The 21,581-nt window shown below is 46.1% G+C and overlaps 1 protein-coding gene across 1 annotated transcript; it reads right to left on the minus strand.

The window, feature by feature from the left end:
* Positions 1-7,244: 7,244 nt before the first annotated feature.
* LOC121835019 lies at positions 7,245-18,443 on the minus strand. Its single transcript, XM_042288890.1, has 7 exons — positions 18,355-18,443; positions 15,189-15,374; positions 13,612-13,633; positions 12,951-13,081; positions 11,586-11,630; positions 10,724-10,767; positions 7,245-7,374 (listed from the first exon to the last, which is right to left on the minus strand). The coding sequence occupies exons 1-7, from the start codon at positions 18,434-18,436 to the stop codon at positions 7,288-7,290; spliced, it is 597 nt and encodes a 198-aa protein (XP_042144824.1). The 5' UTR covers positions 18,437-18,443; the 3' UTR covers positions 7,245-7,287.
* Between the last annotated feature and the right edge of the window lie 3,138 nt (positions 18,444-21,581).

A 21,581-nucleotide genomic window follows, 5' to 3' on the forward strand; every position in this document is an offset into this window, starting at 1 on the left:
GTCTTAGCAGGCTATTAATGTCAGCTGATTTTGAGCATGCGCCCTAAACATCGCCCTCAAACATGGCGTCCAGTGAATGCCCCCTATACCATGCTTACCCTCGCCGGCGTAAACCATCTGTACGCACGAGTGCTTGCATCCCCAATAGGGGTGAAGAGGTTCCCCCTAAGGGGTACTTTTCCTTAACTATTTCTCGCAGACCACCGCAAAAGACGACAACGTTGCTGTATTTTTTTCTCCTTTTTTTACCGTTGTGCGCAGCATGCATGGTTGTTTCTAGTCATGAAATATTTTTTCTGTACGAAGCTAATTTTTTTTTTTTTTTTGTGTTTTATTTGCGCTACAAGAAATGACCATGAGAAACAAAATTCTAGGATTGTACGGTCGTTCTTGGTCAACATAGGCGTGACTATGAAAGAAAGAGTAGCGTACCGAAAGAAACTGCTTGAAGCCAGAGTTGGGCAGTATCGCGATACAAATGTATCGCGATAGTATTTTAGAAATACATTTCGTATCTGTATTTCTGTATCGCGATACATTTTTTTCACCAGTATCAGTATTCCTGTATCGAAATACATTTTGGAATGTTTCTTTGTATCGCGATACAATCAGGATGAAATGTATTTCGTTACATTTCTTGAGAAATACTCCTCCCCACCCCCCCCCCCCCCCCCCCAAAAAAAAAAAAAGCCGAAAAAAAAAAAAAAACAAGTCCGAATGCATATTTTTTATTTGTTTTTACTTTTCCATGCGTCGGTCGCAGAGGGTCGGCAGGAGGGACCTTCACAACAGGGATGCCAGAGTATTTTTTTTTTTCAACCGTAACAGAAGATGAGACACGTGTTCCAGGATGCTTCAGGTGGTCCACTAGTCTCGAAAATTCCAAATGACATTGCCTGCACGATCTTCAACGAGGTAACCTACAACGAAAGTACCTATTGTACTTTCATACAGCAGCGTGGTAAAGTTTAATGTTCAAGGCCACACCTACAGATAAAGAATACCAGTTTATTCTGCCGTGACGTCATGTGATCAATGTTGGCAGGGACGTCCTTATTGGATAGGGGCGTGGTGACGTTTTGATGAGATTTAGGTTCACATAGAATTTATTTAGAGGTCGAAGTCTTTTCGTATCCCTCGTCAGACAGACAGGATGTCAGGGAAGGAACCGCGGTCAGTCCTTGATGGAACGTTTTTTTGAGCCCATTGAAGGCTCCTCGTCGTCCGAAACCACTACCTTCAAGGCAAAGTGCCAAGCCTACGGGAAAGTAATTTTGGGATAAAAAACGTCCACTTTAAACTTCAAGCTTCATCTCAGTTGGCGTCTCTAACAAATGTGAAAAATGTATTCCAGTATCAGTATTTCTGTATTTGTATTTCTGCCCTCCCTAGAATGTATTCCTGTATTTGTATTTCCAAATACTTTTTACCTCTATTTAAAATGTATTTCCGATACGTATCGCGATACATTTTTGCAGATGTATTTTAGTATCAATATTTTGGCTACTATTTTAATGTATCGCAGTATTTGTATTTCCAAATACATTTTTGAGTATTTCTGCCCAACCCTGCTTGAAGCCATATTGCATCGCCAAGTACTTCGCGTCTAACCTTAAAAATCAAGGCTGTAAATATGCCAGGTTGGAATACCGAATAAACCAGGCTGGAAGAAGGTTGGAATTTATAAATAAACCAGAGTCCCTTTTCTTGAGATTGCATTGTTTGTATATCAATTAAGCTACATCGCAAATTGCATTACGGGATACTGTGGTCTGTGCTACATGTGCAAAAAACTAGACGTCTACAAGATAACGCCCCACTTTTCAATCAGTACCTACAATTATCACGAAGTTTATAAAAACAAAAATGGCGAAATCATTGCGAGGTGGTAGTACTTCACCGCCATAAGTTTTTCCCCAAAGCCGGGGTCACACTGCTTGTACATACATCACACAAAGGACAGTCTGCAAACAGATTCATGCTCGAGTCACCACGAGATCTGAGCTTCGAATGCCGCAAGGCAACGAGTTCAAGGAGACACTTGGCACGCGGCATTTCAACCATAGATATCGTGGTGACTGATATCTGCAGACTGTCTTGCGTAATAAATATTAAAAAAAAAAAAATATTAAAAGAAGGGCAACACGGACTTCACTATATAGCAGGGGTCTCAAACACGCGGCTCGCGGGCCGCATGCGGCCCGTGACTCGGTGGGATGCGACCCGCAGGCAACCGGCCGAGAGACCCGGTTCTCATGTCTCGAGCGTTAGAAATGGCATGCACCATAGTGACCTCATCTCGAAAATTCCTTTTCGCTAAAATGTAGCTCTGCTCTTTTATCGTATTTTCATAGTTTACGCATACTTATCTGTGTTCATTTGCCCTTTCTTTCGCTTCATTTTTAGGCGCAGCTCGCAGGCGCCCGTTTCCGGCTTCAGCGGTGTCGGCGTCGGCGTAACCGCGCGGTGCATTATGGGAAATGTCCCATAATGCACAGCGCGAGCCCCCCCCCCCCCCCCGGGGTCACGTGACCCCCCGAGGTCACGTGACTCCCCTGAGGTCACGTGACCCCCTCCCCGATGACGTCATCGTCACTGATGACGTCACCGGCATCCGCATCGTCATCATCACCGATGACGTCATCAGTGCGTCACTGATGACGTCACCGGCATCCGCATCGTCATCATCACTGATGACGTCATCAGTGACGTCACTGATGTCGTCACCGGCATCCGCATCGTCATCATCACTGACGTCACTGATGATGTCACCGACATCCGCATCGTCATCATCACTGGTGACGTCATCAGTGACGTCACTAATTGAGTCATCTGCATCCGCATCGTCGTCACTGATGACGTCATCAGTGACGTCACTGACATCATCGGCATTGTCACCCCTAGGTCACGTGACCCCCCGGGTCAGCTGACCCCCCCCCCCCCCAGGACCCTTCCCTCCTCCTCCTCGAGAGCTGCGCTCTAATTCGGCGTTACAGGGACTTGTAAACGGCGTTCGCTTTTTGGCTTCCCAGTTTTTTGTAATGTACAACGATTCCGCTACTAGGCTGCAAGTGCGAGCTCTTCGTTGAAGGGTGCATCTCGGCTGCGCGAAATCTCTATCAACAAGAGCAACTGCCAAAAATAATTACGAGTTCGGGATTCTTGCCTTGAAATATATATATATATCTTCCTGACGAAGGCCGGACTCCGGCCGAAACGTCGAAGATTAAATCGTCCGTAGTTGCTGTTTTTCACTAAAGGTTTTTTTCTTCTCAGTTTTATACCCACGCCTTCGGCCTCCCGCCACCATGCCCGTTATATATATTACATTTAAAAGACAAGTATTTGTTTAGAGTGCTGTAATAAAATTGAGGTAAACAAGAACTATCAAATTAACAATGTCCTTTAAAGACATGTTGAGCCTGGTTAATTCTTGAGTGAATTGAGCAACGGGGAACGACAGTGTACTTGATCTCTTGTTCTATTAAAAGTGCCAGAACGTTGGCGGGGTGGTGTCATTTTAATTTTTGTTATCACATCAGGTCAGAGCCCAGAGTAGTCATATAAACAAATCAAATCTAAAGATGTCATTGGCAAAACTGTGAGTTTACAAAAAGCAAAGATTACGAGTTATCTCCTTACCAACCAAGCACTCCAGCGGAGGTCAACGTTCACAGATCTCTGGTCCCAGATTGACGGTTTAGCTCACACGAGCGAAGTTAGAAGCTCGTTCTTGTTAGCGCGTGCATTCTTTGCCGGGGCAATCTTTCTCGAATGGGTCAGCGGGATCCACGCGTCCGGCTTCCCGTCACCCGTCCCGTTTTCTTGTTCGTTCCGACAGACCCAGTACGTCATCATGACGTTCGCGCTGTGCTGTCATTGGCTGGATGCATCTGACAATCCCTCCGCCGTGCGAAACTATCTGCCGCGTTGGATGCATGTCGGATCGCCGATCCGAAGTCTGAAGCGACCAAATTATTCAAATCAAATCAAATCAAATCAGTTTATTTTCACCTTGTACAAAGATGAAGGAGCTGTGGAAAAAAGCTGCAGCATTGCAGCTTGACGAGTCCACAGACCCTTAGTATTGGCAGCTAAGCAGCATCCTGCTAAAGTACTTACAAAGGAGAGAAAAACAAAAGAGAAAAACAAAAGAAAAAGGCGGGAAGAAAAGTAACTGACACCCCCCAAATTTTTTTTTTTTATTTTTTGCCAGGCGCTTTATTATGGTGTCGGAGGACTACCCAATTAATATTTTGCAACAGAGTAGCGTATTTTTTTAATAAAGCCAAAAGGCGCAACTGCTCGAAACCGAAACCGAAACCCGACAGAGGTCGGAGAAGTGGAGAGAAGAGAGTGACTGGCGGAAGTCACGTGGCTACACCTGACCGTGCGTTTTTTTTTTTTTGTTTTTTTTTTTCTCCTCTCCGGTAGCAGACGACACGACATGCGGCGTGCGATGCGGCGTGCGGGAACTTTCCGAAAGATCAACGGGATCGGGACCAATGGCTGGCTGCAATTCCTGTAGAACATTTACGGGCAACTCGGAAAGCGTACGCTACCTGATTTATATGCTCCTTGCATTTTGTGGAAAGTGATTACATTAAGTTCGCAGGTGTCAAAGCGGAAATCCCATACCATTTAATTCAGCGCAGTATCGTCCACAAAATTTGTTTGTTTCTTCAGTGATGATTGTAAAAAAAAAAAAGAAAAAGATATGTAAACATAAAAAAATGTTAGAAAAAAAAAAACTAAAAGTTCATGGGAGATCGAACCCGGTCCTACCGCGTGTGATGCGGACGTCTTTCCCACTGAGCTACTGGGGCATCTGTTTTCTGGTGCATCTCTTTCCTTAGTAATAATTCAGCGGGTAAACTGTAGGTTGGAAAGTTTGCTGTCGATTTTTCTGTAGCAAAAGCACTCCCGGGTCGAAGTCGGGAAGCACCACGCTTTGGGGACATTCGCACCTAGTAAAGAAATCGTACGCGTACATATTCAACTCGAAGTAGACACGTCGTGCTTGACGTTTGCGCGAGCGATGTCTTCAGCCACGAGAAGGGAGCGACGGCTCGGCGACGTCTTCGTGCAAATCGGCTTGGTGGCCGGGCGTGTTGTACGGGATGAATACCAATTCTTTTGATCAGTCCCAAATTTCACTTTTAACGGTAGACAGAATTCGCCGGTAGCGCGAACGACAGTTCTGAAATAGAGGTCCCACGCCCGTCGTCCCTGCCATCACCGTCCCCGCGAGTCCCACGATACGCGAAACGACGAACGCACAGAATGCTTCCGGTTGTCTGTGGAACTTTTTTTTTCAATCAACGTATTTACAGCTTTTTAGAAGCCACAAAAAATGGGTTTCATATTTTTTCCTATTTTTAATATTGAGTGTGTGCCTTCAGTGACCCACGACTTTGATTAAATTTGGTGGTCGCATCGATACCTTAGAAAACGGCCCGTGACCGCGAAAAAGAGAGTGAGCAAGACTCGAACCGGCCAGTTCTTGATCGGCGGTTTTCGGGCGGAAAGAAACCACATTTCGAGCCGCAAATTCTGTTCTGGGTAGTTGAGCTCTCGTGTGTCACGTACAACTAAAAACCTCGGCGAGCATAAATACCCTGTCAGTGTCCCTTTAACAATACATTGCAACAACACACTCACCAAAGAACAAAACAAAACAAAAAAACATTGTGATCATAAATGTTTAGGGCGCACACAATTACACAAAAAACAAACCGTAAAAAATCATACTCTGTCAGTTTCATACATTTTACGGAGTTCACTGTACTTACAGGTAAATAAATCAAAATGCACAAGATGATATTCATTTAATAAAGACGGCAGTATGAAACTTAGGCAATCTTTTCCATAGTTCGAACGAGGTGTATGCACCACCCAATTTTCTCTATGTCTTGTTGAGTAACTAGTTATGTTCTTTATTTGAAGATGAGCCAGATCACGTAAGTTAGTAATATTGTTTCGTGTTTCTAATTTATACCTGGTACTTAATCGATATCTATACAAGTTAAATGCACTAATCACATGGGAGCGGTGGAACAAGTTAGTACTTGGCGCTCCAAAAGGCTCATTGTAAATATGACAAAGACATTTTTTTTTGGTAATATATGAACACCTTGAAGGTTTGAAATTATTGTTGTTCCCCATACCAATTGACAGTAGTTTAAATGAGAGTAGAAGAGCGAATTATAAAGGAGTAACTTACTTTTTGTGGAAAGAAGGTATTTAATACGACCTATGATGCCTGTGATCTGAGCTATCTTAGTTACTACATGGTTTATGTGGCTATCCCACGACATAGTGGAAGAAAATACGACGCCAAGACACTTAAAATGTTCAACAATTTCTATAGAACGTGAATTTAGGATGATATCTTTATGTACTGGAATTGGCTTGTTTTTTTTGTTTTTTTTTTGTCTGAATATGACTGCTTTAGTTTTTACTTCATTTATCTGCATGGAATTGGAAACTGACCACTTTTCTATTGCTTTCCTTGTAAAATTACATTTGTCTACAAGTTTGTGGATGTCATTACCAGAAAAGAAAATACTTGTGTCATCCGCGTATATTATGAATTTGGCAGTAGGGTTGATGTTCACAATGTCATTAAGATAAATGTCGGATCAGGCAGTCGTACTGCCGGATCGGACGTCGGATCGGATGGATTTTTCGCGCATGTGTCTCGCGCTTAAGCTCTGTTACGTGTTGCGGACAACGAAGACAAGGCAGACGGGTCATACCAATACGGCTTTAGGGCGAATCGCAGCTCGACCATCCTGGCCACTGGTGGTGTGGCGGCGTCTTCGTCCTCATACCCACCACTCTCGTTGCGCTGGTCGGCCACCACACACAGGAGACACCTCTGTCGGTTCCGTCATATGTCATCAGCCCTCGGGTACCTAGACTAAACGAGATTGTAACACCTTGACGTCTCCAAGTGGCAAAACTTATAACTACGCTACGCTTGGCCCTCCATGGCGCGACGACGTCAAGACCGCGCCGGATCTGCCGCATCCCCCAAGATGCATCGCGTTCTTCGGTGGCTGATTTTGAAGCGGTCGCCGAAATCCAGGCACTTAGAACAAGAAATATAGCCATCCATTTCAAATACAACCATGCCATTATCAATTACAGTTTTATATAATCCTATTTGACTTATCTCATGTCTTTTTCTTAATTTAAAGTTTCGATTCAGTATCCCTTTAAGCGAAGAACGAAGGGCAAAATGCTTTTCATTTTCGCATATTTTATGATATCAAGCATACTTCTTTATTCCTTATAGAGCACTTCGTCTGGAATGAACTCCCGTCCCGGGACCTCGTCATCGTCTTCTGGCTGACGGTCGAGCGTTCCTACCTGAAACGAAACAGCGTTAGAAAGGTGCCCCAACCAGAATAGATCTTTTTCAAAAGTGCGCGCCCAGTCCGCCATTGTTTGGGCACACAACCTGGACATGGATTGGACACGAAGGCTGCGTCAGCGTTCGTCGACGGCTCGGATCCAGTACCACGCTTCGAGGCATCCAAGATGGCGACCGCCATTCATGCTTGGGGGTGGTTTGAAAAGAGCGTATTACTCTCGGTCGCGAAGTATTCTGTTAGGTTTAGTTTATTGTCGAAGTCCAGAGTTAAATAGATCTTTTAGTTACTTTTAATGCGAAAGCATTATTAAAGGAGCCATAAAACGATTTTTCTACTTTTACGAACTACTTTTTAGAATTATTCCCTAACTTTAATGACTGAATAAGCTTGCCTTAGTTTTTCTTTCATGCAGTGGCAGTCGCCAAAACCATTCGATAACTATGAACATCGTTTATCCCCTTATGTCGGAGCCAGAACAAGCGGCCACGTGGCCTGGTGACTATCCTATGCCGCCAACGTTAATCATCCCGCTCTCTAGCGACGCCACTTTTCCACGGGATGCGGAGTGCACGTTATGACCGTCTCCCAGTCCGGCACATCAAGAAGGTGCTGAATGTTGGAAACCTTCGCGCCGAACTTGGTGAATTGAAACACGCGCCGGGGTTGGCAAAGTAGAAGATGCACGCAGAGCTCCAGGCATTGTTAGAGTTAGGTTATTTTCATCACCGCAGGGGTCGGACACGAGCCACTACCAGCGTGTCCCCCGAGGCATTGATTGTTACGAGCCGAAGTCGAGTGCTCGCGCAGTTCTCGTGTCCAATACATGAGCCGCGATAGAATGTCGTCGGGTGGGTCGCTTCGATGCCACGATTACATCACCAATCTTTGCGAACGCACAATTGAAAGAAATAGTCCCCTTTTATCCTCGCAATTTCACTACGACAAAGAAGCTTCTGAATCAGTGGCGGTTTGTGCGAGCATGCTTGGGCCAGACTAAGACCAGTACGCCTTTGCAAGGTCATGAACATTCCAACCCGATATCGCTTCATGACCCCTTTAATCTACTAAAGATTTGCACCTATGTATATCTGGCGTCCTAATGTGCAGTAACCATCTCAGTTCACTGTGATCGCACCCCTTAGTGCCGCGCATATGCCGAGCGGCAGTACGTACTCCTTCCCATTCGCACCCTCTTCGAAGGACCTGACGACCTTGACATCGTCCTCGATGTTGTCCTAGACGTTGCCCCTATGAGATCGTCCTTGCGATCGTCCTAGAGGTCGTCCTTGAGATCACCCTAGAAGTTTTTCGAGACACCGTCTTCGACGTCGTCCTTGAGGTCTTCCTAGTGGTCGTCTTAGAGGTCGCCCTTGAGGTCGTCTTAGAGGTCATTCTTGATGTCGCCCTCTAAGACGTCGTCCTAAACGACGCCAAGGCGGCTCCGAGGACGACATTAGGAACGACGTCTAGGACGACCTCTAGGGTGATCTCAAGGACGACTAGCATTTAGCGCCGAGGTATAGGACGGCGCTTTATTTAGCGCGAAGTTCCCCCCCTGAATTTAGCGAAAAAAAGTGACGTCACAACCTATGCACCAATTGAATGTTTCCCAGCTAAACTTGACGGAGTGCAACGATAAATGCTATCGCATTCATAGATAATCACTCCCGTGGTTTCTACAAATTTCACTCGAGCATCCATTTGCCGCCCTTTAATTTTTTTTCGCCTTTTTGTGCTGTGGCTCACAGCACAAAATAGGTAATTTACATTCAATAAAGAAACATAAAAAGGGTACCAATTTATGCTTGCGCGATTGAGTGTCCGCAAAGTAGCACTGAAGGGACTGATATTTCTTGATCCTTTCCTACCCGGGACGGATGCTCATCGGAACAAACAAAAACGGATTTATCTTTTACCTGTGGACAATTTCACATGGTCCATGAGTGGACCATGTGACTCAACGAGTATCAATATCCAAACAGTCTCGTGCATAAGACTCGTTGGACATTTTCGTCTCGCTGAAGCTCGTCCAAGTCAGCAGGATCCGCAACAACTTCGACTTTCACGAAAAACTAAGACCGTTGTAATATTCGCTCTATGTGCGATGCCATCTTTCTGCAGAAAGCGTTTCGAGCATGCGCACTAGCTCTTCTGCGGAATATCGGATGCCGCGCTGGCGCGCACCACACAGTAACTCGATGTTTTTTTCTTCTTTTCTTTGTCTCTTGAGAGGCGTACAGTCGAGTACAAGTTAAGAAGGCGCCAACTAAACTCCACCACGTACCAACCACGGCATCGGATCGCTCCACGGAACAACCAGAAAAGGCAGTATCCATGACGAATTATGAGTAAAGATCCGTTGTTTTCGAGATTTATTATATTTTCTTGCCAGAATCGGTGTTTTTCTGTGTTTATTTTCAGCGCCAGGCCAGAAATCAGGGTTCGGGGCTAACAACTCCATATCCATAAATTTGTGACCTCCCCCTCCCCCCCCCCCCCCCCCCCCCTCTCATCGGTCCATGGAACTTACGCCCGTGACCTAACTAGTTAAAAAAAAAAAAGACACTTTGTTACTGACGTCAGGAAAAGACAGGGGCCTGGGGCAAGAGACTCGGTTTCCAAAGGAAAAATACAGCCTCAAGAACGGATAGTACGGGCTGTGTTCAGGGTCACAAAAACAATGCTGCAGATATCCTTCACCGAAACCGGGGATTTCCCTATTTAAAGGCACCTCCAATTCGGGGCTTTTCAGTTTTTCCCAATTCAGAGAAAACCTTATGGGAGTTATTTATCGAGGTTTATAGGTATTTACCGAAAACACAGAACCCTATTAACGCAACGTGCGCCTCGGTAGCGGACTATTTGCGCGTCGCTGAGGGACTGTGGCTGGCGCTAAGGAGGGTGGGCTTCTGGCGTATTCTTGAATTGTGTCTGAATTTTAACTTCGTCTCCCCTTGAAGTTTGCAGCCGCAGCCATCGAACTCTCGATGCATATTCTTTAATGCGTGTCAATACGCCAGCTGCTATATTTGCAATGCGCATGACCAAACAAAAATTTTGAGAGTACCCATATCAGCTGATGGTAGAGGCTGTTTTATACTTACGGTAGGTCAGTTTTTTTTATTCGATATTTTTTTATATTCAAATGCTCAATTATTGTTTACAAAAAAGTATGAGACGTATGGTCTCAAATATTTTGTTTTGTCCGCACCAAACCCCCCAGCTGTCGTACCGCGTACCATATCTAAATCAATCTTCATCACTTTTGTACAACTATTAAAAACAAAGTATCCAAGTATATTACTTGTTACCGAGTCTCAAAAGAAACAGGTAGTCGTACTCACACTAATACTTGTCGAGACGTTGCTATCGGGCGGCTGTTCTGAAACTTTAAGAAACGACGAAGTTGAAAGAATTATCCTAGAAAAGTTCTAAAATCGTGCAGCGATTTTAGTTTTGGTTTTAGCCCGAGTGGGTAGCGGAACTGAAGAAAAAAAAGTAATAACAATTAAGCTTTTCAATACGAAATCTGGTTGTGAGACATTAGCCAAACCACCGCTTTTACGTTTGCGATTAAAACACCACCCGAAAAAAAAAAAAAATACAAGCATTATTATTATTATTTTTTTTTTTAAACTATACTTTGTTTCACCTCAGGTCCGAGCGCGGCCGATGTTATGAGCGGAAGGACCAATCAAACGGCGCAAAAAGAGCAACGTCATGGCGTGCTCACCAGTGAAGTGACACTGGCGAGGTTATTATTTTAAGCTCGCTTTGCCGCTACTTCCTGCACCAGTGAAGTGGCACTGGTGCGGAAAGGTTAAAGGCCGACGACCAGTTCGCGCTTTCCACTTTTCCGATCGCTTCCTCCTCTCCCCCCTTGTACCCTGTCCACCGTTGCCTGTTTTCTCCTCCCCTATGGTGAGGAGGATGTTGTGCCTTGCAGATTCTCGAGTCTGGTAGTCGGCCTTTAAGGGTCTGTGGCAGGTTAAGAAGAGCAGGACAAACCTTTCGCGGAAAGCTCTGTGGTCGCCATGATTTGTGGCTTCCCCCTCTCCCCTCACCCCCTCTCTGCGTTTGCTCTGCTAAAGGGAAAAAAGTAAAGGGCCTTCTAGGAGGTGCTTGTCCTGCCATTTCTTAACCTGCAACAGACTAAAGTCTAGGAAGTTACCACACCAAAACAGTAGGCCCTGGCATAACCCTCACCCTGAGAAGGCTTCTTGGTAACTTGTAGTGGCGGCGTGGGAATACCTGCAGTCAATAGTATACACACAACCGTAACGTTGCTGTTAGTGTCCTCCAAAAACAAACCAAAAAAAGAAGTGAGAAGGGCTTCAGTCACAGAGAGCTAGTGACTCGTAGCCCGTCGTTCTACGACTGGACAGTCTGTTGAACTTTGACGTGAAACGATCAAGACACGAGGAACCAATATGTTCGTTTTATTCCAGTGGTGAGAACTTGTTTTCGCTGTTTACAGTCGCATATATGTCGGCACCACGTCCCCAATACAATAATGTGGCCTTATTATGGGTCATTATAGCCTTCACAAAGCATCTGACGACCATCCGCGTACACTAAAGATATCAAACAGAAGCAGCGCTTGGGTTGCGAGACTATAACTTCGAAGGTTGCAGCTTCAGCGCAAGAGCTAGAGTACACTGCTTCACTATGGCTTGCGAAACAACAAAAGCTCAAGTTCTTGTGAACCATTGAGAGCGTCAGAGCGAGGTACCTGACAAAGTATCGATAGAGTGCACTCGTGCACTAAGGTACCTCCTCGTATTTCGCTCCGTCACTCTCGGAGCGAAATTCCATTTTTCACCGCAGCAGCTGCGACAGTCGAAGGTCGCGGCTGCTCCCGGCCATAGAGGGAGAGAGAGAAAGAGAGAGAGGGAAATTGGATGACCCAATATGGAAATAAATATTTAACTTGTCATATATGATAAAAAAAAAAGTTTGGTGCATTGTTCATGCGCCGCGCGAATAATAGTTCTTACAAGATTGGGTTGCCGAAATAAGCTATAGGAACGATGTTTTCGGCGTTTGAAACGTGTACGTCTTGATAAAATAATATAAATCCAATCGAACATGTAGCTACATATATCTTGATTCACCGCATGAAATAGGAAAGTACTAATGTGGAACAAAACATCAAGCTTCTTTTTTTCACTACAGTTTATGAGGTGAACACGAATAGAAAATACATTCTACTCCGCCCATTTGCAATATGACGGCCCACCCCCACCGTCGTGGACAAGCCGCGTCTGCGCATGCGCATCGCGCTGTTGCACTTTCGTGCTGTGCCGAAAGAGAGGGCTGCAGCCGACGCACCGACATACCGAACTCGCCGAGACGGCAGAAACGGCTGTCTCCGCTGCCTCGAAGGCTGTTCACGATAGTAGATGGCGCAAGCCAACCCTCCCAATTCAGAAATGAAAACCCAGAGACTACGCGCGTCCAGCCGTTCTATCTACGCAAAAGTTGTCCGCTGCAAGGCCATTTGATTTTCGCAGAGTAAAATGTAAAGTCTTTTACGGAACTGCGGAACACGCGACTTTTCATAGTGCTCACCGTTCCTGTTGACGTAGTAGGCGATTAAGAGCACGGACAGTGTCAGCGAGAACATGGTGAAGCAGAGGCACATGAACCAGGCGATTGACGGCGGGTTCATGCCCAGCTCTCCGGGGGACACGTTGAAGTGCCTGCGCCGACACGTGACTCCTTCATACATGCTTAAACGATGAACGAGGTGTGAGTTAGCACTTGGCTCGAATGATGACTACTGAAAGTTGGTGGGTGTCGCTCGCGCCGTGAGAGCGATCTAGTCACGGCCAATAGGGGAGTTTCTATTCGCAACTCCCACAGCTCCACAGGAGGCAACGCCACCCAGCGACAAAGACGCGAGGAAGAGAAGCGGGGAGCGACATCACATCCAAGTTTAGAGCGAATACAGGCGCTGCCTGGCGGCCTAAATGTGAAACAGAGAAATGGGAATTGAATGCACATTATTGGAGTTGCGAGTATTGCAGGCCCGACTCTGTTTTCGAATTCTCGGGGAGAGATGGCGCCCCTACGTCACTCAGCACGAACGCAGCACTTTGTCTTGCGTAAGGGCGAGGGACCAATATTCGTCAGAGTCTCAAGTGAAACATTGGTGTTAAAGGCAAACTCTGCCTAATGCCCAGTGAGCCTCACCGAAATTCTAAAGAAAAAAAAAGAAACCTGTACTTACACGCGACGATCTTTGCGTGGCTCTGGATGAAGGAAACATGATACCGGTATTAGAATAGAACCAGGACAAATATTCATTTGTCGGATTCGTATACAACGTCGGTGCGGGAACCTACTTCTACTGTGCAAACAAAAATTAATGTTTGTATTTTATACCTAATGTTATAATATGATTACTAACACAACAAGCACGTACAAAAAAAACATTAAAACGCATTGAATGTACTAATTCAACCAGCGCTTGCTTTAAGTCCGAGTTTCCTCGACACTTTTAACAAAATAAATGTACCGTATACACACGTATCTTTTGGTAAATTAAGCATACTGCTATAGCCGCACAGAGGTTGAGAATGGGTCAAGTAAATACCACCACGTACCAGTCACGGCGTCGTCGAATTACTCCGCGGACCAACCAGGAGAGGCAATACCCAATACAAGTTCTGTGACGTCAGCGCGATGCGCGCTGGTCGACGGAGGACTCTTTGCGCATCGCGGAGGAACAGTGACTGGCGGCATATGAGGGGTGTGGGAGGAGCTTCTAGTGCGTTCTTTACTTGTATCGGAGTATAGTGCACGACTGAGTTACGCAATTTATCTCAAGATAGGTTCAATCCATTCGGCCACCGCCGTCCTGTATGTTTGTGCGCAGAATGTCGCAAGTCAACCCGTCAAAAAAAGCCAATCGGTCTTCACTTCAACTTGGAATAATAAAAATAACATTCCCGCTTTCTTGCCATGTCCTTCAAATTAACTATCACGTCACGTGACGCAACGACATCATGTGATATTGTCATGTCACGTGGTACAATGACGTCAAGTCACCTTGTGAAGTCACGTGGTATCATGACGTCAGGTGTCTCTAAACCCCCGCCAAATCTAGCGGAGAAATTTACCCGCTTGAATTTAGCGCGAAAGTTGAGGCGTCATGCGACACGACATCTTGTGACCCCACCACGCCGTCGGTGTCTGGACACCTTGATTGCTCGTTAAATTTAATGAAGAAATTTGCCCGCTAAATCTAGCTGAGAAATTTCTCCGCTCAACTTAGCGGGAAGTTATGTCGTCGTGACATGATGTCACGTGACACTGTACCGTCCCAATGTCAGTTAGGAGACTGATTCCCCGCTAAATTCAACGGAGACTAGGAGAAATGAATCACGGCGTGTACGTATACACGAAACAAAATACGGGATCCACCGCAAAACCTCGCCACCAAGGACTCGTCGTGGGCCGGTTTTTCCTCTCCGTTCTGCATTCCGCAACGAGGACGGCGAAAACGACCTACAAAAATCCCCCCCCCAAAAAAAAAAGAAAGAAAGAAAAAGAAACGCGCGAAAAAAAAATATAAAAAAAAAACGGGCAAAGCAGAAGTGAGCACACGCCGAGCGTTGCCCGTGTTATGGCTGCGCTTGTCCTGTGTTCACTTATTCTACTTTGTCCCTCTTTTTTGCGCGCTGTTTGCCCTTTTGTCAGTATGAACCAACTGCCCCACATCGCCACCCCACAAAAACTCCCTTTTAACAACGGCTAGATTGTTGTCAAACAAAGAAAAAGAAATAAAAAAGAAGAAACACCCACTGTTCATGACGACGTCGTCGAAGACCTCCGTGCGGATCGCGTAGATGCTGGGTCGGCGAGCCCTGGCCCTCGGGTCGTAGACGGGCTTGGGCAAGACGTCCTCATCCCCGTCCGGCACCGGCTTGGATATCTCGGACTCTCTCGAAGGACTCGAAGTGTTCGGAGTGCCCGGCTTGGATTCCCCTTCTGTAAAGTGCGTGTTTTATAGAGACAGCTGTTGCTGGAAACCTCCTCGGAGGAATTGCGTTGTCGTCCTTCGCGAAAACTCTCGGTGCCTCGGGCGTCCGCGCCTTTCCAATGTTTACGAAATCACAGTCCAGCGTGCGATCTTCACAGCCCAGCACGTGCGTGTTCGTCGCTTCGGAAAGCGAGGAAAGCACGCACCATGCGCACGAACACTCGAGATGGAACCGGCCACACGCTCTTTCTTGGGAAGGTCCACCTTGACTATGGCTGTAGCCGACACCCTGATGATTCGGGGCATGCGCACGACCATCGGAGCAAACGAACGTGCACTGCGTATGGCTAGACCTCGGAGAGCTCAAAGAACGCGACTTTCAGTTACGGCGCGCTGAGGCTCGTAGACGCAGCATTGGTTAGGCACGGTGGTTGAATCGAATGCGAACGCGAAAATGGCGTTAAAATCCCCAGAATCGGAGAAATGGCTTTAAAATCCCCATAATCGTGTTCAGGAGGATGCGCGGAAGCATCAACGACGCGACAAACAATGGCGAATTACAGGAGCGCCGAGTTGCTGTCTCTGTAACAGACGTTACTAAATCTATAACCTTAGTAATGCAGTCTGATTTTTTTTAATGCATAGCTTTTATGGCTTTTTTTTTTTTAGAAACGGGCTTGTTGTCGGTATCAATTTCAGCGTTCGTGCGTATGGTGCGTGCTTTGCTCGCTTTCCGAAGCGCGAAACACGCGTGCGTGCTGGACTGTGGAGAGGCGCACGTTGGGCTTGAAGGGTTCTGTGCGTGCTGGACTGTGGAGAGGCGCACGTTGGACTTGAAGGGTTCTGTGCGTGCTGGACTGTGGGGAGGCGCACGTTGGGCTTGAAGGGTTCTGTGCGTGCTGGACTGTGGAGAGGCGCACGTTGGGCTTGAAGGGTTCTAAAGCCCCTTTTTCCAGTAACTATCGCTGTCTAGAGGTTTTTTTTTCCCCGCAGAATTACAAACTGAGGCCACTTCAAGGTAAACGAGCACTCGTTCTTGTTGTGCCCTACTATCCTAAGCAAGCTTTCACTTTTATTATCGTGACCTTTTTGGCAACTAACTTCCACGACATGCTTTTTTACCGCGAGCGTTTCACAAGCCACACATTTACCAAGAACAACGCTATTTCTATAACTAGTTTATTCTTGCGAGTTATTGCCTCTAAATAGTTTTGTCTCAGACGAATCTGAAATTAGTTTAAAAATATATAAATATGAAATCGCAAAAAAAAGGAGGAGTAATCGCAAGGAAGTCAGAGACCACTACACTCCCATCTAAAAGTCTAAACGCGCCAGAAAAGTCAAAGAGGCTAAGACGCACATAACGCCTTCTGCATCTCCCAACGTTACGCAAAAAATCAAAATAAATTTATACCACAATAAAAAAAAAGAGACTGAGAAACATAATTAAAAAAATAAATAAAGAAAGAAACGAACAACCCCGCTATTATCAGTTTGCCTGTTTCCTTTTTTATTAATAAAATATTTTTTTTTGTAAAATCGTGTTTCTAAAACAAGTACATTTTGACTGCTTAGAGGTTTATCATCGTTATTTACAACCAAGCCAGGTGATATCAAGACGGCTCCTTATCCTGCGCATTCAGGTGGAAGCTTTTCCGCGCTTCCTCTGCGTCTGCGCAGACGAAGCACGTTTTACAGAGCAAAGCGTGCTTGCGCTCCAAGCGTCTTCCGACCAGGCCTATTTAGCGACGTGCCCGACCGAACGCGTCGCTGCGGTCAAAGTTGGCGATTAACCAAACACCGTAGCTTCCTGTACACTGATAATGCCTGCCCAATGCCCGATTCACTACGAGGAAAATCCTGCCAATCACGACGAGGCAAATCCTGGTTGCGACGTTAGGAACGAAAACCATAGGATGACGCCACCGAAATACCTCGGAGAGGAGGGCTTAGCTTCTTGCCGCCCTAGGCAACTTTTAGCAGTGCCGCCCCCCTCCCCTTTCTCCATGGTCGGGAAAGAAGGGGGGGGGGGATGAAGAAGTAGTTAAGTTTTAGGTTTAAATTTTTTCAAATGTAGCTAGACCTAAAGCTACAATCCCCAAAGTTTCAAAACTCAAAGCTAGATTTAAAAAAAAGAAAACCTTTAATTTGGGGGCGGCCACATCCCCGAAATGCTGCCGATCTATAGGCAGCTGCCTACTCTGGCTATTGGGAAGTCCGCCCCCGCCCAGCGCTCATAAGGGCAGGGTCAGGTCCGTTCTCTTTGTACTGCCGTGAAATACGCAAAACCAATGCAAAACCGATATTTTCACATCGCGACGAGAGGATTTTCACGGGAGGCAGAGCGTTTCCGTGGTGTTGGTATGACCCTCGAAGTTTGTTGTACCTTCTTAGGGTAACTTAACCTACCGGTTAAGTTACACCATGGCATCAGATAACACTTTGACGCTAGCGGTTCGAACCAGATGCCAAAGTTTCATTACTAACTGTCATCTCGTTCAAAAGTCACGAGTGATTTTCTGCAAATTTCAGTTGGAAATCGGGGCTCGTTTTCAGCAACTGGCACCACTCAACTCCATGTATTCGAGAGTTCTGTCCGTAGTCACTTGTAACTTTTGAATAAGATAAAGGTTAGTCCTGAAATTTTCGCATTTGTTTCATAACGCTAGCGCTACATTTTGGCGGAGAATCGGCGTTCGGCGACGCATAATTTATGATTGAAATAAAAAAAAACGCTGTTTTTTAATTATTTATTATTATTCTTTTTTTTGGGGGGGGGAGTGGCATTTTGTACATGTTACTGAACATGCGGATCATTTGGCCGTACGTTTCTATTGAAACCCGTGCAATCCTCCGCTGCAAGGTGGCAGGAGAGATCGCGCAGATGCCCATTACAGTTCTCGGAAAGAGATATGATCGACTACCCGCTGGGTTAGCGCCACGTTGATCGGGATGAGAGACGTTGAGAACAGGACTTGGACCACTCACCTTTTTCGGAGTTTGGCGATTCGGATTTCGACTGATCCGATTTCTTCGTCGCATCGACGGGTGTTGAAGGAATCCGATTCATGCTGAAAATCGAGCAACATAAAAGGTTCAAAAAAATGAAACCCGTTTACAATTCCCTGTGACGCCGAATTGGAGCGCAGCTCTTAAGGAGGAGGAGGGAAGGGTACTGAGGGCCACGTGTTCTCGGGGGGGGGGGGGGGGGGGGGTCACGTAGGGGCAGTCACGTGCTCCCCCTCAGAGGTCACGTGACCTCGGGGTGTCACGTGACTACCCAGGTCACGTGACCAAATTTTTCCGCTAGATTTAGCGGGGAAAGTTTTTCGCTAGATTTAGCGGGGAAATTTTTTCCGCTAGATTTAGCGGGGAAATTTATCCGCTAGATTTAGCGGGGAAATTTTTCCGCTAGATTTAGCGAGAAATCTTTCCGCTAGATTTAGCGGGGAACTTTTTTCGCTAGATTTTGTGGGAAACTTTTTCCGCTAGATTTAGCGGGGAAATTTTTTCCGCTAGATTTAGCGGGGGAATTTTTTTCGCTAGATTTAGCGGGGAATTTTTTCAGCTAGATTCAGCGGGGAAATTTTTTCCGCTAGATTTAGCGGGGAAATGTTTTCGCTAGATTTAGCGGGGAAATTTTTCCGCTATATTTAGCGGCGAAATTGTTTCCGCTAGATTTAGCGGGGAAATTTTCCCGCTAGATTTGGCGGGGAAATTTGGCGGGGAAAAAATTTTTAGAGCTGCGCTCTAAAAATGAAACCCGTTTACAACTCCCTGTGACGCCGAATTAGAGCGCAGCTCTTAAGCAGAAGGATTTAAGCGTACTAAGGGTAGGCGACTCCTTGAGGTCACGTGACCTCAGGGAGGTCGTGCGACGTCAGGGGGGTCACATGACCTCGGGGGGACGGGGGTCGCGTGACCTCGGGGGGGGAGGGGTCACGTGACCTCGGGGAGGGGGGGGTGACGTGACCTAAAGGGGGATCACGTGATCTGGGGGTCACGTGACCTCGCGGTTATGCCGACGGCGACGCCGACGCCGCTCAAGCCGGAAACGGGCCCCTAAGAGCTGCGCTCTAAAAAAGTACGTCTCCGACTGGTATGCTTTCTTTTAAGGGGTTTAAAAAGCGGTTTCTCGATTTTCGCCTGATGACGTCATATATGAGTCATGCCGTCGTCTGCCAGGCATCGTGGCATGGTATACGAAGACGCACGTTCTGCTGCAGCTTTAGCAGCCGTGGAGTTGGGACGCCACGACGACAGCGACGCTCGCTTTCGCTCGTCCATTTTGCCGAGACGTTTACGTTCAACCGCAAGGATCGCGACATTCGACAGCGTGATACGCCGGTTCCTCTGACGTCGTTTGTTGCCACTCCGAGACCACACTTGATGGATGGCCAGGGTAGGACGCTAAAACGCACCAGCCGAAGACACGTTCCAGAAACCGCATAGCTGGAATTAGTTAGTTCAAGTTGTATACAAGTAAAAAATGGTGCAAATAGTACAGAGGCAAGCCGCCTCGGCGGGTTCGATGCAAAGCGCCGGCCTACCAATCTTCATTTGGAGTGTTCGAATCCAGGCCAAGGTATACACCCGCAATTTGACGGAGGCTTATATGGCGCAGAAGGCGAGGTCTAACCGAGATTTGGACGTCAGAAGATTCCCCGGGCGCTCGAAATTAATCCTCATTCCTCCGCTGGGCTCGTGCCAGCTGCCCTTGGTAGGTTCGAAACCTTGAGTACTCCCAAATGTGAATTTCCTTAAGTACTGGAAGAACTGGTGCTGCCACCAAGTGGCAAAGCTCGTAAATTTTACCCAGACCAGCGTTTGCCATGCTGAAACAGACGTTGTCAAGCATGTCGCAAGGTGTATAAAACCCGTCAATGGCTGGCTACGTTTGCATTCATGTAAACACAACCAGTGACTGCGTTTACCTGGATTCGACCGTAGCACTTATGAAACATGACACAGTGCGGCATAACAAAAGAAATACTTAGCGAATTGTTAAAAAGAAAAGTGAGTTGTTATGTTATGGTCAAATCTATCTTAATTATAACCGAATTGTATTTGTTTTTATTTGACCATGCTGTTGGACCACGCGGATCGGCAAGCCGCTTCGGATGCGAATTTATGGGTATACAGGGTGTCACAAAAGAAAATTTACATGGTCTTTTTTATCGCAAAAATAAACTAGGCATCGACGAACGCTCATTCTGCGCCCAAAGGTAGAGCTAGAGGTCACAACCAGATGCCAAAGTTTCAGCCCGATCCGATAACTTAATCAAAAGTTATAAGTGATTTTCTGAAAATTTCAATGGGAAAATGGCGGCCGACGGAATTTTCAAACACATGGAGCTCTACGGCACCAGAAACCGAAAACGGGCAAAATTGGGCTCCATTTCCCATTGAAATTCTCAGAAAATCACTTATAACTTTTGATTAAGTTATCGGATCGGGCTGAAACTTTGGCATCTGGTTGTGACCTCTAGCTCTACCTTTGGGAGGAGAATGAGCGTTCGGCGATGCCTAGTTTATTTTTGCGGTAAAAAAGACTGTGTAAATTTTCATTTGTGACACCCTGTACTTTTAAAACCTTCGAATGAGTCTGAAAGGTAAATGCACATTTCTTTTCTCTTCTACTAGATTCGTCGCTTTGAAACGTCGGCGCCGGCTTACATTGCGAATGATGTTGCAGAGCAAAACTGGCAGCGATAACCCGAAGATTGTTCCTTCGTTTTCTTCTTTCTTCTTTCTCGGCGCGAGTTGCTCGCCCACTGTTTTAGGTGCGCACGCGCACGCAAGAAATTTTTGTCTTGTTGACCAGATGAATCCGCATAATTAAAAAGAAACTAAAATAGTTTTGTATTTTACAAAAGAAAAAGAAAACTTAATTTAGCTTTTTTCTAAATATGTGCTGCCGCATATGGGAACATCTGGGTTCAAGATTAGGTTACACCACGGGTACAGTGTTCTACCGGGTGAAACAAGGAGACGGTAGGCTTTTTAAATCGACCGGAAAATTCGGTTTCTTAACCTATCGCGCTACGACTTTGTGCAGCGTTGCCCACAGATGGTGCATTTTTTTTTTTTTTTTTTTGTAAAATTTGCAAAGAGCGAACTTACCTGAGGGAAAAGTAAAGAAAGAAAAAGGCTTAGCTCCTATGAAAACGCAGCGACGCCACCGGTCTGCAATCAACACGGCGCCGTTTTGCACG

This window comes from Ixodes scapularis, unplaced genomic scaffold (genome assembly GCF_016920785.2).
Source record: "Ixodes scapularis isolate PalLabHiFi unplaced genomic scaffold, ASM1692078v2 PGA_scaffold11__112_contigs__length_91849675, whole genome shotgun sequence".
In the NCBI taxonomy this organism is placed as follows: domain Eukaryota; kingdom Metazoa; phylum Arthropoda; class Arachnida; order Ixodida; family Ixodidae; genus Ixodes; species Ixodes scapularis.